This window comes from Rhodamnia argentea, chromosome 11 (assembly GCF_020921035.1).
Source record: "Rhodamnia argentea isolate NSW1041297 chromosome 11, ASM2092103v1, whole genome shotgun sequence".
NCBI lineage: Eukaryota > Viridiplantae > Streptophyta > Magnoliopsida > Myrtales > Myrtaceae > Rhodamnia > Rhodamnia argentea.
The window spans coordinates 2,708,517-2,726,285 of NC_063160.1; the positions used below are offsets into that span (position 1 = coordinate 2,708,517).

General features: G+C 38.6%; 1 protein-coding gene across 1 annotated transcript; it reads right to left on the bottom strand.

Moving 5' to 3' along the window:
- Positions 1–4,029: 4,029 nt before the first annotated feature.
- On the bottom strand, positions 4,030–7,565 carry LOC125312489 (cytochrome P450 71AU50-like). The gene is made up of 2 exons (XM_048272276.1): positions 6,644–7,565; positions 4,030–4,787 (listed from the first exon to the last, which is right to left on the bottom strand). Exons 1-2 carry the CDS (start codon positions 7,523–7,525, stop codon positions 4,167–4,169), a joined length of 1,503 nt encoding a protein of 500 aa, XP_048128233.1. The 5' UTR covers positions 7,526–7,565; the 3' UTR covers positions 4,030–4,166.
- Positions 7,566–17,769: the final 10,204 nt, after the last annotated feature.

Here is a 17,769-nt window from a genome sequence, read left to right on the forward strand (position 1 = left end):
ATGACCGGGAGATGGGTGGTTCCAGCTTAAAACGGGTGACATTTATTAGTCTTTGTTTTTAGTGCATGCGGATTGATTTTGTCAACCATATGAGTGACAGAAACGTTTAATACCTAACACAGATGAATAATAATAAAGCTCAATATTCTCCAAAAAGCAACAATCCCTAATGCGAGTAATAAAAATTACAATCCATTAAAAACAAAGGAGTTGAGACGAACGAGACTAAGGGTGTTTTTTTTTTTTTTTAACAGTAGCTAAAAATCGACTCCAAAACCAGCTCGGTTCCCGAGTAGGTCTTCACCTGGAACTGGGAATCGGACTGGTTCCAACCAGTTCACAAAAATTAAAACCTCTTCCCGGACTGGTTTGAACATGAACGGGGTTCTCGGACGTATTTTTCGGGTGATCCAATCCAATTTTCGGATAAATCAAGTCGGGATACACATCCAAAATAGGGCCGGGATGGAAGGCGATGGTTCCGCTGATTTCCATGCACTTGCGTTGTTGACAACAAAACTTGACTATATAACCTATCGTGGAATTCGTCGATGAGTAGAAGCGACATCTTCTTTTGTTCTTTTGCTCTTTTTAATTGGCAGGTCCTCTCTCCTCTGGGATTGGTTGATTTCTTCAAGATTCTGAAGGATGGAAGGCGCAGGTGATTGCGAAATGGGGAAAGCAGCACATGGGTGATGGAGCCTCCGAGGTGAGTGATCTTGTATTTTTAGGAAACCTTTAGCGGTGTACGATGACACTAGGTCGGATGTATGCAAACCTCTCTATGTATCAAATAATAAAGAGAACATTTCAAATAGTGCGCTTATTTTCTTAAATAAGAACCTAAAGTGAATCTGATTTTTAAGACCCTGAAGTGACCTCATTATTTCAAAAAAATATTTGACTAACATAGTTTTATCTTTTTATATTTTTTTTCTTTCCTTTTTGCTTTTTTTTTTTTTCATTTTCTTTTGTCTTTCTTGGTGGCAGTGGGCTGGACGGTCTCGTCAGTCGGAGGCGAGGGCGGGCCTCGCGGCTGCCAGTGAGGGCTTGGCTCACCCTCAGATTGTCCACACATTGCTTATCACCAAGTTCTGGAACGACTCGTCGTCCAATTCCTGGAATTTGTCCCAATTCAGATTGGTAATTTCTCTCTGTTAAGCCTTCTTGAGCTCCTCTTTCTTTCATGAGAGCTTGAAGTATCAGTAGAGAGAAGTGGGTTGAGCAGTTGGGTTAGGGTTTTTGGTCTTGAGCGAACCGTAAGCGAGGTTTAGCCAAAAATTTGCTCCTTCCGTAGGTTAAAAAAAGAGATGGGTATGGGTTATAGAGGAGCGATGAGATCACCATGGACGAAAGTTGGTTCCTTTATCCCGGATTGTAGCTAAAGCAGAGGAAGTAGCCCAGAGCTGTTGGGTTGGAATCACCATGGAAGTGTGGACGAAGCTTGGAAAGATCACGGCGCGTATATAAACTACCATTCATGGAAGATCGACCGACTTCTGAAAAATCCAGGAGGATTTCGAAGATGGAAGTGTTGACTGTGGCGTCTCAGTCCGCCACTTGCCTAATAACTACGTGGCTTTGTTTTAATCTGTTTTATATATATATAATATGGCGCACGCGGAAGACAAAACTAAACATTCAAGAATCCACAGCCAAATAGTCAAAGAAAAACAGCACACACGCTAATACGGGTACGGTCCTTATAGGTTCATCTATCCTGTACCTATTTCACATAGTTACCCAGCATAACATAACCAGCAATTGATCCAACTTAAGCCGTGCATAACTATATAAAGTTAATCAGTCCTACATGCCAGTTTATCCAAAGGAAACTACTGGGATGGTAACAAAACGTCTCCTTCTGGTCCACGTTCTTATCGTCCACCGATGCCACCACCGTTACTATTACTCTTGGGTATCCACGAAATGTTCTTCGTAGCTTCTCTCTGCTACTAACCTGAAATAGGTGGAAATCAATGGGAGTGAGTATAAAACTCAGCAGCAGGAACACCAACTTAACGGCTAAACTAATTATCAATACCAAGATCAAGCTTCGGGATGCATGACCGTACGTGATCATGCAAGGAGGCTAGACACTTGGAGTGCGCATGATAACATTTATGAAAGTGAATTTCTACTCTAAAAGTGCTTTTGGAGCAGAAATTCGTTTATTAACGTAATTTTTGAAGCAAAAATACGTTTGATAAAAAAATTTACTTCTGAAAGAAATTTTTACTTCTGAAGTGAATATTGACTTCTGAAGTTGTTTTTTCCCCTTAATTTAAGAAGTTAAAAAAAAATTCTTCTCAACTCAACAAGTACTTTTCGCGTCACCATCTTTTCATTATGCACTCACTCTCTTTTCAATACGCCTTGCTTGCCCAATCACACCTCCGTCGTTGCTAACCAACAACCTCCGCCGATCGCTGCCACCCATCGCCTCCACCTATTGCCAACCGTCGATCGCCTCCGCTAGTCGCTAACCATTGACCGCCACCGCCCATAGCCACCCTCTGTCGCCAACCTCTGCCCACAACCGACCACCGCCGACCCTCGTCCTTTGCCCGCCGACCACCGTCTCCCACCGCCGCAACCCCCCCCCCACCCCGATCGCCGGTGGTGGCCCCCCAGACCTCCTCCGGTCGCCGCCGACCACCGCCCCCCTCCGACCACGGCCCGCCGCTAACCACAGCCATCGGCTATTGCTAACCATCATCGCCCGTTGCCAAACACCGCCCCCACACCGACCACCGCCCACCACCAACCACTACCTCCAACCTCCACCAATGACCAACGCCTCCACCGGCCGTTGAGTCGCCATCTTCGGCAGCCAGAGTAAAATATTTTTTAATAATAAAAAAATATTTTTTAAATAAATTTTAAAAAAAAATTAAAAATGAAGTAGAAATTTTTCATCCATCAATAATGATTCTCCGTAGAAGATTTGGTGTTAATAACATTCCAGAAGTAGAAATTTTCAACCGTTACCAAACGAATTTCTCTTATTAGAAATCAACTTTTAGAGAGTAAATACAAAAATCAACTTCTGCTTCTGAGTATAAGTGAAAAAATTAACTTCTTATTAGAAGTTGATTTTTGATATAGAAGTGTTGCCACACGCGCCCCAAGGTTGCTTCCTCATCAGTCGCAGGTGGAGAGACCACGGTCGTAAAAGGACTTCGGCCTCTAGCTCTCTTTTTCCTCTCTCTTTGCGGCCGGGTATTACATGTTGTGTGACCCCCGCCGTACGTGAATGTAATATGTCCTTTATATAGTTGACTGCTAGGGTTTCTTTAATGAACAGAATATATTTTTGTTCTTTCCCCACTCTTCAGCTTAGGGTATCATTCGTGTGGGCCAATAATTCTGCCGATCTCCTTTCATTTACCAACGCTCTCAATTTCGCGTGTCCAGGGGCTTGGCATGGTCATGTGGGCTCGATGTAATTATTCAATTAAGCTCGGAACTTTAAGTTCATCCATTGCCCATTCGATTGGATGCAAAATGCAATGCATGCAGAAATTAATTTAATCTAAATGCAAACTATATGAAAAATGATTTAATTATTTTTGATAGAAACTAAGGTTAGTCCCTGATTTTTATGCTAAAATAAATTACCGAAAAGGGTATTCAAAATTTAAGTGTCAACAAGGTCACTTCGATCGAACCACGTAAAACTAGTGTTCAATTTATTTTCTTGTTTTATCTATTTTATTGTTTTATCGGCTGCCTTGCGCAATACTTTCAAATGTAATGGCCGATAATCTAACGTGGCGGCCGAGGTGGTGGACCTTGTTTAGCCTTCGCCCTGGATGTCTCGTACATGGGCATCTAGTGATGGTCCTCCAGACCCCCGAACATCTTGACCTTTTTGCTTCAATTCGATCTTCTACTCGGATTGGTTCTTTCTCGGGGTTGGCGGAACATCAGAGGCATCAAACACAACACAATACTCTAAAGTGGGGTGAAAAACATTATAATCTCTAGTCTCCACATGTCTCGACAACCTTTATTTGAAATTCATCCAGAGGACGATAAGACTTCGAAAATCAAGCTAACATCACATTACAAACTAGTAGGCAATCCATTTGGCATTAAAACTCCTGAGAATATCAGACTTATTTTTTGGGAACTCAATCGTCCATCGAAAAGTTAACTCCCTTTCACTCCCTCAAACGGTATCTAGGTGTGACCACCAGATGATCGGCTCTAGGAGCAGTGAGCCCGAACTCCTCAGTCATGTCAAGCTCACTCGGTGACATGCCTCCCGAAAGTTCCCAGTCAAAGCAGTGTACAAGCTGAGCAAGCACGAACCGCACGACGGTCAAGCCAAGCTGCATTCCGGGGCACCCTCGGCGGCCCGCCCCAAATGGCAGGAGCTGAAAATCACGCCCCTTAACGTCCACACTGGATCCTAAGAATCTTTCAGGCACGAACTCTTCCGGGTCGTGAGTGGTCCACACTTTCGGGTCCCTTCCGATGGACCACACATTCACGATGACCCTCGACTTGCAGGGTATGTGGAAGCCGTTCACCGTGCAGTCCTCGGTCGCCTCGTGGGGAAGCAAAAGCGGAGCCACCGGGTGAAGCCTCATGGTCTCCTTTATGACCATGTCTAGGTAGTCCAAGCCATCTGTGTCTGATTCCTCCACTGCTCTATTCAGTCCCACGGCGTTCTCTAGTTCTTCTTGGAGCTTTTTCATGGCAATAGGATGTTTAATAAGTTCGGCCATTGCCCAGTCGATTGCTGTCGTTGAAGTGTCCATCGAACCCGACAACATGTCCTGCATGGAGAAACATATCAACATAGACATAAATAAGTATCTTGATTTCACTTATCAAGAATATTTACGATAGACTAAGATATGGATGTACGATAGACTATGTCGTGGATGTCACGAGGAAAATTAGTGCATTGAAAGCTTGAACTTTCCAAATCGGTTACTCAACAAGCATATTTAGAGCACTTTTCTAACGGGAAAATTACCAAAAAAATTATAAACCTGTTATAATTGTGCCAATTAAGTCCTATTTTTTTTTATCGATTTAGTCATCAACCTTTTGCAATTGTGTCGATTTAGTCCATCCGGCCACTTTTGGCGGGCGTTATCGTGGACGCCAACCAAAGACATAATATTTTAATAAATTTTTATTTTTTCTCTTTTCTTTTTCTTTTACTTTCTTCTGTTTTTTTCTTCCCTTTCCTTTCTTTGACCGGTCGCCGGTAATCGGTCAGAGGCAACGATCGAATGGTGAGGCCATGCCTCGCCTTGGCTATGCGAGGTCGCCCTCACTAGCCGGGCAAAGGAAAGAGAGGAAAGAAAAAAAGAAGAAAGAAAAAGAAAAGAAAAAAAGGAAAAACAAAATAAAAAATTCAAAAATCCTCAAAATTAATATTAAAATAGTTCATCGCCGGATGCCGATCGACGGCTGTGTCCACGTCAACGCCGGCTGACCAAAATTGCTGGATGGACTGAATCGGCCAAAAAAAAAAAGTTTATGACTAAATTGGTACAATTGCAATAGGTTTAGGAATTTTTTGTAGTAGGTTTAGGACATTTCTAACAAAATCTATAGGTCAATTGAATCCATCAAAAAACTACTTATGAGGTCATAAATATGAATTCTAGTAAGAATAATACTTAACATGATTAAAAAGATAAACAATTTTTTTTCATTTAATATTTGAAGTTGGATGATGGAAATCATTTTCTCAACTAGCAAATCCTTTCAAGAATGAATCTACATATTGAAACCCCAATAGAATTTTAAACCATGAATCACTTAATAATGAATACATTTTGTCCTCTCCAGCACTCACTGTTTCATAGTTGACAAAACATTGTTAACCGCTCCCGTTCTTGAAAGAGACAAACACATGGTAGATAGACAAAAGACACCGTCTGTCGAGAGCAATATATGAAGAGGCCAACAAGACTATCTGTTTGGGCAAAATTTCAATTGAAGCAAATGTAACGATCACTAATATTGCCATCATTTCATATATCTTAACATATACAAGAAATACAGGAAAAAGGACATTGCTAGAAAAATGCCATTAAAATGTGTAAATCTTAGAAAGGAAAGAGGATGTGAGGAAGGCATCATTTCACGTGCTTGATAATTTTTTTTACCAGGATACAATAGTTGCAATATCAAATTTACATGAAAATTTTGCCTTAAAAAATTAAATGACATACCTTGTTCGTTGTTTGAGTACGATAGTTCATATATGTGAGATTTTGTTAGACTACTACTAATTGTTCTAAAAGCTTAAGATTTTAAATGAAAACGTGATTTAATATTTAACTTATTCATTCACCCTCTTATCTTTTGCCTAATTCAAAACCCCTCTAGACATCTTGCTTTGATATCATGTAAGATTTTCTGGGATCATTACCAACTGTTCTAAAAATGAAGGTCTGATTTAATTTTTTAATTATTCTATCAGTATAATCAACTATCTGCTCATAATCTATCGAATTATCTCTTGATCCCAGCCTATACTAATCTCAGAACCACAACTAGCGGGATCCTTGTTCTAATAAATTTTCCAGTCCTACATATGCTTATATAATTGAACAGCACTTGAAGTTACAGAGATCATGAGTAATCTAGCTTTAAAAAGTTGATTAATTACCAGAATTATGGCTTTGATATGGGGCCTGTCGATATGGTACTCTCCCTCCTTCACTCCCATGATACCCAACATGACATCAACAAAATCTTTGCTGTCACCTTCCTCTTTCTTAGACTTCATGTGCTCGTCAATAATTTTCTCAAAGAAGGCATCGAACACTTTGCTCACGGCCTTCATGCGTTTCGTCAACCCCTGAAGATCAAAGGGTGCTAAATAAGGAACATAGTCACCGATGTTAAGCGTCGCCCCCAACACCATCACTTCTTGAATCACGGCCTTGAACCCTCTCTCGTCAAACTCCTTGTCTATGTACTTCTTCCCGAACACCATCCGACAGCTCATATCGGCGCTTAGCGACGAGATCTTCGCGCTCAAGTCGATGGCCATGGAGTCATGAGACACGTCTTTGAGAAAATTCACGAGCAAGCCGACCTCCTCTCTCCTCATGGGTTTGAAGGAATTGATTTTTGCATTGCTAAGGAGCTCCAAAGTGCACATTTTTCTGATGTTCCTCCAATACGGGCCGTACGGAGCAAACGCCAAGCTCCTTTGCTCGTAAGAGATGTGCTTCGAGGCCTCATGAGGCGGCCGGCTCGCAAAAACAAGATCGTGGGTCTTGAGGAATTGCTCGGCCACTTCGGGTGATGAAACGACGATCGCGGGCACGAACCCGAGGCGCAGGTACATGAGGGGTCCATATTTTCGAGCTAATTTGCGAAGATCATGATGAGGGTTTTTTCCCAACAAAGGGAGGTTCCCAAGAATCGGAAACCCTCTAGGACCAGGAGGCAATTTCTTCTTGCTCTGTGTTTTCCATAACAAAGCTCGCAATAAGAGATGAGCAACCAAAGCGAAGGCGAGTGTTATCCATATCCAACCCATTGGAGGTGGTTCTTTGGAAGGAAGTGGAGTGAAGATGGAGGTGGAAATAATTTCGTTTGATATATAGACAAAGATATGACAGGGTGCAAAATTTCTTGCGCGCTATTTTTAGTGGGGCCTTCATCTAGAATCAAAAGAAACATTATAAGCTATACTTTAATTAAGAAATAGTGAAGAACATTTCAATACCATAAACGACATCTTTTCTCACTAGGACGATAGATTTTGTCAATCAGATTATAAAAATAAGCTTGTTTATTGATTTTTTCTTAAACTTTGCCAACTTGCTCAACAAGAAAATGGACTCCACCGATTTTATAAGGCGGTGAAACTTAAGCCTATGAATATGGCTTAACAGCCAAGCATTTGAGGATAAGGCTACCAAAAGTCTCTATGAGAGCCTCGTAATAAGGGAGGAAGAGAGGGGGCCTCGTGAGAGAGAGAGAGAGAGAGAGGTGTGAGTTCCCGAATAAAGACACAGAATAGCTGCGTGTGCGCTTATGTCAGCTAGTTTGCTTTGAGTATTTTGAGTCCGGTGATGGAAAGTAGGAAGGTGCTAGCTTGAGAGTTTGGTTGTCAATTATTTCTTACCACATGATCTCTCAATTAATGAGTGCTTTATGTGAACCACGCAATGATAGTATACGGTTGATATTGTATCGTCCCTAACAATACTGTCATGATGCATTTCCCTAGAAAGTATTGTAAATAGAGAAAGTCAGATTTTGCATGTTACCCTAGATTGTATCACAATTTAAAATGTGTTGAGGTTGTCTCTTATAATTCTCTCGTGTTACCACCACAACGCTTCTGTATAGTAGAATTAGTGTGAGGTTGTGCACTGTACAATCCGTGACTACCCTCGCAGGAAATACCGTAGCTTAAAACTACTAGATCATAAAGGAATAACCGAGTGTGCTGTCTCAATCAAACTTCTACATAGTTTACGACTTAGGGGTGTAAAAAATTGAACCAAAACCGAAATTGAAATCGAAATAAACTGAACTGAAATGTCATGCATTTTCAGTTCAGTTCGAAATTCGTTTCGGATAGTTTCATTTCCGTTAACCAAATTGGACCGTGCTGAAAAACAACTCAATTTGCTCATAACGGATTGGGTTTTTAGAACGGTGAATTGAGTTGAGTAGAAAAAAAATAAAATACAAAGAAAAAAAAAAAAATTAGAACCGAACTGGATCTTCGGTTCGATAATGCTTGGTTTGGATCGCCATTTGGTTCAAATTTAATGCACACCCATACGGTTTGGTTCAGTTCGAGTTTCTTCAAAAATCGAACTGAATCATTAACACCCTAATTATGTGTGTTATAAAAATCCTTGAGACATATGATATCCTCTCATCTGTTGAAAAGCAGGGACAAAGAGAGATTATATATTTAACATTGATCGTGGCTTTTATCTTATTTGGAGTATGTTTAATGGTTCATTCTTCTCCATTGTAAACTCTTTGGCATTGATCGTGGGTTTTATCTTACTTAGCTAGAGATATATAAATGGACCCAATGACGCCTTTCGTGTTTTTTCAGTTCGTCTTTGAATGAATGGTCGGCCGCCGGATCTTTGTCACATAATATGTGAAAAACAATCCGACGGCCAATCATTTATTTAAAGACAAACTGACAAAACACGAAAGGCCTCGTCGAAGCGGTCCATTCTTATATTATATCTGTCCTTGTCAAATATATAATCTCTCCTTGTCCCCGCTTTCCGACAGAAGGTACGATATCATATCTTATGCATATACGACGCCCTTCATGTAATTTAGTGTTAAGCATAGGCATTCCTTTTTTACCTCAGCAGTTTCATATGAAGCTGACTCGGTCTATGAACTTTAAAAGGGAAGCATGAAATATAACAATTTGTTACAACAAACAAGGTGTTTTCAATACAAATTGGCGAAATTATAAAAAAAAAGTCATAAATTTATTGTAATTATACCGACTCAATTTTAAACTTTTTTTTTGCCCATTGAGTCCTAAACTTTTTACATTTGTATCAATACAGTCCATTCAATCAATTTCGGCCGAAAATCACTAACATGGCTTGACCAACGCTAACGTGAATAATTTTTTAGTAATATTATCCTTCAAAGTTTTACTTTTTTTCTTTTTCCTCTTTTGTCTTTTCTTTCTCTTTTTTTTTTCCCCTTCTTTCTTCCTCCAACCGGTCGTGGAGTCTAGCGACCGGCTAGAGGCGAGAGTTGATGAGGTTGACCTTATTGGCCTCTCGCAAAGCTCACCCCTACCAGCCCCTGGTGAGTGCTAGCCTCCCCCGCCCCATGTGAGGAGTGACCTCACCGTCATTGGATGAGGTTGAGCCTCACCGCCTCTCACCGGTGTCTCGACCTAAAAATTCAGAAATTCTTAAGTTAATGGATTATTTGGCTAATTAAATGACTAGTATAATACGGACTCTTCCAAACCCTACAAAATCGCAATTTTGGTTTATTGTTCAAATGGTTTAAGATTTGGAGTCACCACTAATCATTTTTTGTAGGTTGATTAGGAACGTAAATCAAGTATCAGCAGAAATACTTTATTTCTACAAACCAAAGATTTTAAGTTAGTGGACTTGGTTGCATTAATTAAAATTAATGTCCTTTCGATACCTTAAATTTCATGGAAAATACTAAGTTTGGCAACTCACATTGAATTGGTTTAAGGTTCAGAAGATGGAGTTATTTTCTTTGGGTTTTCTCTTTTTAATGAATATATTGCATGAATGCAACTACGATATGAAGATCATATAGCAAAATGACAAGACAATATGTTCATGCGAAAATTGCAAAATTATGTCATATTTACCTTTATGCATAATTCAACTAACCAGTTGAAGCATGCTAGATGTAATGACATGAACACAAAGCATGACATAAAACACAAGACAATCTATTCTAATCATATGCGAAAATTCATGCAATTGACTATCCTAAAATGAAGCGAATGTAACATGAATTCTACGTGACATGGCATAAAATGACATGGCATAACAATAAGTGGATGTGACATGGCAAGTAATGATATGCGATGTATGAATATGCAACTAGACAAAACATGAGATATGCAAAAGTGCGAACATACGGCTTGGCAAAACATGAAATATACCAAACAAGTTAACACAAAGATGACAACGTATGAATGTATGATTTTTCGAAAATATGGTAAGTAAGATAAGTGATACTCGAAAATATGCAAACATGACACGAATCTTTTTGATGCCTTCCTTTGAATTTTTGGCAATTTAGGACGCCCATCAAACAACTGCATGTCTTGATTTTATCTCAAATAATTCAACGAGAAAAGGTTTGTATGTAACCATATGTTCCTAAAATTTTAATTAGATAAGGCTTCTAAGAAACCGAATCTTACTAAATTTTTTAAGTTTTAAATTACATGGAAACAAATCAAGATATGGATCCAATCAAATATCATCAGAATTGTCAACATTGAGAAGCAATCAATCAAGACAATCCATTAAATATTTTCAAAGAATGGCATTCCTAATCCATATTGGCTTCTTGAAATTAGCGGATCGAATCTAAATAATCATAGATTGGATCGACTAATGTCCCGTATTTCACTAAACTAGAGAATCGTATCCAAATAATCATGAATAGGACTTGTCCAATTAAGGAAATACATTGCAATTTAGAAAAGAAACTTTCCTAATTTGGATTAGGTTTTTCATTCAGAAAAATATGCCAAAATTTTTTTAACTTTCCGATCTAAAGTTTATATCTTACAGTGATATCAAATCATTCAAAATATGCAAAATATCTAAAAAAAATAAATCAATCAAAGATCAAAAGTTATACCTAAGATAATGCCTTTCCAAATCTGAAACGGAGCAACGAGATGGATCAAAACAGACGAAGGACAGCTCACAGTTCATGGTGAGTTCTGGGTGCTTCGGCAATCTCAAATCAAATTGAGCACGTTGGATGGATCAATTGTTTCGCCAAAAGGAATCTGCAGGGAAACTGCAACACTCGTAGCCAACGAATCTTGCCCACATCAACTCCACATGCCAACTGATTGCCCACATAGAAGTAGCCACCTTGGCAGCAACAAACCCAAAAGAAAAAGCTTAGAGAGTTCTTGTCATGACTTTCCTTATGGCCAATGGTTTGCTAGATATTTTCTTAAAAAACCAACAGAGATGCCCACTCCAAAGAGGAAAAAATGTTGGATACTATAAATCTCATTATGGCTATCCCTAGATCACCATAGCCAAATATAGAACACAATGTCGAGAAGGAAAAGAGTTTGTGCACATGATTTCGAATCCATTATACTTCGAGCGGATCGCAATGATCCGATACTGTAGATCTTCTCCTCTATTGCCTTTTATATGACTAGCTCGATGAGACGTCCATCACTTTCTTCCTAAACTTTATGTGAGGTGATTTTTGAATCGTTAAGGGCTAGGAAAGAGACCGTAGCGCTATTTATAGAGTTTTCAGCTAGGCCCTTTTATCACGGGCCGAGCTCAACTCGGCCCACACTAGCAAAGCCCATATTGGAGTAGTTAAGAATCTTTATATCTTACCTTATTAAACCAATCCCGTAAAAGGTAAATAACTGCCGTAAAACTATAATTACAAACTCAATTAATATAAGCCCACATTAGGAAAACCTTACTTTCTCCCACTTGGACGAATATTAATTGAAATTGTACTGGATATGCGCATCTTTATGTTGGTCTAGAGATTATTCTTAACAGTTAATCCGATCTTATAAAGTCTCAAACACCAAATCATGGTAGTAATCGCATCAATAGACACATTGCCATCCATGGTTACGAGTGCTCTTAACTCCAATGATATGGATTCAATATGGTGGTGTGGCAACCGGATAAAACCATATAAAGAGAGATGCTTTATGTGTTATCCCCTTTGTTAGTCACCATTCTCTCTCCTTATGTGTCACAAAACCCGATGTGTCACCAGAGAATACTATATGATTCCAATGAGTCATATGTCTTATATTTATAGTTAACTTCACTTTATATGTAACAAGACATATAAATACAGATAGTAACCAAATACCTATAGCTAATACTCAAGGTTTACACATACCTCAAGATTTTCATCAAGTATATGCATCCTATACAAATATTGTTATACGGACTTTAATACATATCAAAATGTTACAAAATATAACAAACACAAATGTAATCTTTATTAGAGCAAAACAAAATGGCTCCCACTAAACAACAACATCCAATGATACCTCTAAGCCCATGCTAATGACATGTCGTTCAAAGACACAAGGGCAAAAACCTTTAGTCGGTGGGTCCGCAATCATATCATCTGTAGAAATATACTATACCGCAACATCACCATTTTGCACAGATTCCTTTATGGTCAAAAACTTGACCTCCATATGCTTAAACCCCATGAGACCTCTATTGTTGTTAATAAACAACACCGCAGATTTACTATCACAGTATAACTATATGGATCTATCAACAAAATCAAATATGGTCAACTTCCTAATGGGGTTCCAGAGCCGGATAGCCTAAGTAGCTATTGTATAGCATGTTATAAACTCCACTTGCTTGGTAGAGGATGATATTGCTTTCTGTTTCTCGCTTTTCTATGATACTGCACCACTTGCCAACATAAAAATCATGATGTCGACTTTTTATCATCTCGATGCCTAGCATAATCTCGAATCGAATACCCTACTAGTTGCGGGTCTTGAACATATCTATAAATCAGTATATAGTCTTTCATCTTCTTTAGGTATCTCGGAACCTTCTTGGCAGCAATCCAATGATCGTGTCCTAGATTTGACTGATATCTGCCTAAAAGTCCTATTGCAAAAGCAATATTTGGTCTAGTGCAAACTTGTGCATACATGATACTACCAATTGCTCTAGCATAAGGTATAACCTTCATCTAGGCTTTCTTAATATCTAAATGAGAATACTATGAAAGACTTAATTTATCACCTCTACAAGCGGGAGCAATTCCTGGCTTGCAATGCTACATATTGAATCTTTCCATAATACGATCAATATATGCCCCCTAAGATAAACCTACTACTCGAGAGAACGATCCCTATGGATCTCAATGCCAAGAACAAAAGACGCATCACCAAGGTCCTTCATATCAAAGTTTTTCGACAACATTTGTTTTGTTTCATGCAGTAATTCAACATCACTGCTCGCAAGCAAGATGTTGTCCACATAAAGCATGAGAAAAATGAATTTCCTCCCACCGACCTTACAATATATACACCGATCCACTCTATTCTCGATAAAATCGAATGAAGTAATAACACTATGAAACTTTAAATACCATTGTTTGGAAGCTTACTTGAGGCCATAAATAGATTTTTTTCAGTCTACACAAGCTCACTTGAATCATCAGCCGCAAAACCTTTAGGTTGTACCATAAATACTTCCTCATCAAGGTCTCCATTCATAAAGGCAGTCTTTACATCCATCTTGTGTAACTCCATATCTCAATGAGCTATTGATGCCATGATCACTCTGAAAGAATATTTAGAAGAGATTGGAGAAAAAGTTATTTCATAGTCTACTCCTTCTCTCTAAGTGAAACCTTTGGCTACCAGTTTGGTTTTAAACTTCTCTATCTTTTTTTTTTCAGTCTTTTTTTGTCTTATACACCCATTTACAGTCGATTGCCTTGTGACCCTCAAGCAATATAACAAGTTCTCAAACACCATTATGTCTCATAGATTGCATCTCATCTTTCATCGCATCTAGCCACAAATCTAATTGAGGACAAGAAATAGCATCTGTATAAGTGACTGGATTAATCACACAACCGATATCGTAGTCTTGTCTCCCGGATAGATCGTATAGTCCGGTAGAATAGCTGATTGTCTCTACCTAATAGACCTCCTAAATGGAGCTACTTCAACTTGATCTTGCAAATGTGGGGCTTGAATAACCTCATCAAGAACTGTTTCAACAATTGGATCCTAAAGCCCAACAAGCTCGGTCTGTGATATGAGAGGCTCCATAATGGTTTGTACTGGTAGAGAAAACGACATAGTAGTCCCCACCATACCGTTATCTTTAATAGTCTTGGAACAACTACACTTTTCGACCACATCAAATTCCAGGAACTTCACCGTTTGTGATTTCACAATTCTTGTACCTCCATTAGTGTTATAAAACCAATATCCCATCGAATGATCTGGATAAGATACTAAATAACATCGAGTGGTTCTAGCGTCTAACTTACTTGATGTTAGATCATATAATTTCACTTCAAGCAGACAACCCTAAACTTTCGGATGATTTAACTGGGTTTACGTCCAGTCTATAACTCAAAAGGAGTCAAATGAATAACTTTGGTGGGAACTCGATTTAAAACATAGAGGGTTGTTTTCAAAGCCTCACTCCGGAGAAAAATAGACAAGTTGGTTCTACTAATTATACTCTTCATCATATCCATAAGAGTGCGATTATGTCTTTCGACTACATCATTCTATTGAGGACTTCCAAGCATAGTGAACTAAGTTACTATCCCAAAATCCTCTAAGTATTTGGCAAATGGCCCTTTAAGCTACCCAGCATCGCCATGTCCGCCATAATACTCACCACCTCGGTCAGAACTAACAATTTTTATGACTTTTTCCAACTATTTCTCGACTTCGATCCAAAATATCTTAAATTTGTCAACACACTCGGACTTTTCCTTAATCAAGTACGGATAACGATATCGGAATAGTCATCGATAAAAGTGATGAAGTAAAAAATTTCTACACAAGGTTGCGAAGACAGGTCCACTGATCTCGGTGTGAATGACCTCTAATAGGTCAGAACTATGTTTTCTTCTTTATCTTAACCATTTTACCTCTACAGCAGTCTACGCAAGTTTCTAGGTCACTTTTAAGAATGGGTAAGATGTCAGCCTTTATCACCCTTTCTACTCTTTCCCTAGAAATGTGACTAAGATGTTTATGTTACAATGCGTAAGACTATTCCTTAGGTAGAGTTCTTTTGGAGATAACCTTTTCAGCTATATAAGCGACGTATATATCATTAGGAGTTAAATACAATCTGTACTATTCATTGGACATATTGCAGTACCCAACCTTATTTGAATTAAAAAACATGAAAGCCATACTGTTCTTTATTTCAAAAGAGTAACCACTCATATCTAAACATGATATGGAAACTAAGTTTCGTCTAAAGGAATATACATAAAAGATGTTTCTTAACATCATATTGTAACCAGATTCCAAGACCAAAATGACATCTCCCATGAACTCAACGTGGACTTTATTGGTATCTCTCACCTTGAGGTTTGATTCATCCTAATTTGGCCTCCTCCGATTTATGAACCCATGTATGGTAAACGCAACATGATTAGTTGCACCACTATCTAGCCACCATAAACTAGATGGGGCTTCTGATAGGTTGGATTCATAAACATATGTCAAAGAATCAATACCTGCATCCTCACGTTTAGACAGCCAATTCTTATATTTGACGCAGTCTTCTTCATGTGACCACTCTTCTTATAGAAGAAACAACAGTCACTATTCTTTTTAAAGGATGCTTTCTTACAACCCATCTTATCAGTAGGACTAGTGGTAATATGATTTCCTCTATAGGTACGAAGTTTGAACCCCTTACCTTTCTTAATGCCGTAACTAGAGGCAATCGGTGCGAAGTGCCCTCCATCCTTTTTCAGCTTTTCTTCTTTTGCTACCACCTTGGCTATCGGATCATTAATAGACTAGGTCTCATCCTGTGTGTTGAACTAGTCTTGATCATACCAAACTCCGAGGGAAGGGTGTTCACGGCTTGATATGCCATAATGGCATCGGGAATTATAATACCAAGAACCTTAAGTTTTGTTTGCAAGTCCAGCATTCTCATAATATAATCCCTAACTCCTCCTACACTATTATACTTCATGTTAAAAAGTACTTGGACGAGTGTCCCAACCTCAACATTAGATGATACTCGGTTTCTGGCCATCAAAACTTCTGTCATTTCTTTCGCGATGCGATCAACCGACAAACTACTCTTTAAATGTTCTTGTATGGATTGCTTCATAGATAACAAGCAAATCCTATTACTCTTTTCTCGGGTAGTAAAATGTGCCATTTCCGTTACTATATTAGTCTCAAGGAGATCACCTGGCTTATCTTCATAAAGAGCCACATGAACATCCGCCAGCTCTATGGCAAACAAAAAATTCTCTCTCCATTTCTTAAAATTTGAACCATTAAAAACCTCAATCGTAATGGAGTTACCATTTATAGAGAATGTGACTGGAAAAACAAGCAATGTATATAATCAGCATCAAGTGAATACTGTGTAACTTCAAAACCATATAAGTACACAACTAAAAAGTTACATAGACCATCATATAATCACCTTTGGCCGAATATTTAATGTACAGGTTGTAAACTCTCCACATGACAGCAGTCATTAGAATATATTCCAACCTTCATGAATCTCCACCTTTGGGTGTTTGAAATACTAGGATTAGTCAATCTTCAACCATATGTTGTACATGTATCCCTCCATAATCAATACACAATCACTTCCTTTAGGAGTATGACCATGCATTAGAGCAGGAGGTATCCCACTACAATATGAGATCGATATTTCTCAAACTCAATTAAGTGTGCCACTTTGGCAATCACAACTTAATTGAATCTTTGAAACTCTCTCATATCGGGGATACAAAATTTACGTATCACCTTCATTATATACACGTAATTTTAGACTTGAAGACATGAGTAGTTGTCATTAAAATCACATCTGTTAGCAACAACATTGCTTCATTCATTGATGCATGTTAAACCTTCTACATGCTAATAAGGGTGAGCGATTCCAAGTTCCTTACAGGTTTCATCTAGAATCTGGAACATACCCGTCATACCTTGGAACCTAAAACCTACCCTATCACAGGTTCTAGGGTCGGTTCCAAGGTACCCGAGAACCTATCAATTTCTTTTATTTTATTTTCTTTTTTCATTTTTAGTTATGCAAAATGAAAGTGAACGCTACAACATCTAAGAGAAAGTAGAAGTAAGGGATTTTAGGTTCCGTACAGATTACATTTAGAACCCGAAACTAATCCATTGGAACACGTTTGTCATTTTTTGGAACCCGAAACCTAAAAATTTATTTGGCTCCAGATTATACACTCATCATCGGATGCCATAGAACATTGTAGGATCGTGCAAAAACATATACCAAGAAAAATATATAAATTTATTTCAGG

Bases quoted from the DNA above. Each gene is read 5' to 3' on its own strand.
- LOC125312489 (XM_048272276.1), bottom strand. From the start codon at position 7,525: ATGGGTTGGATATGGATAACACTCGCCTTCGCTTTGGTTGCTCATCTC. The intron at 4,788-6,643 runs GTAATTAATCAA...TTCTCCATGCAG, and splicing joins ATATCAAAGCCATAATTCTG to GACATGTTGTCGGGTTCGAT.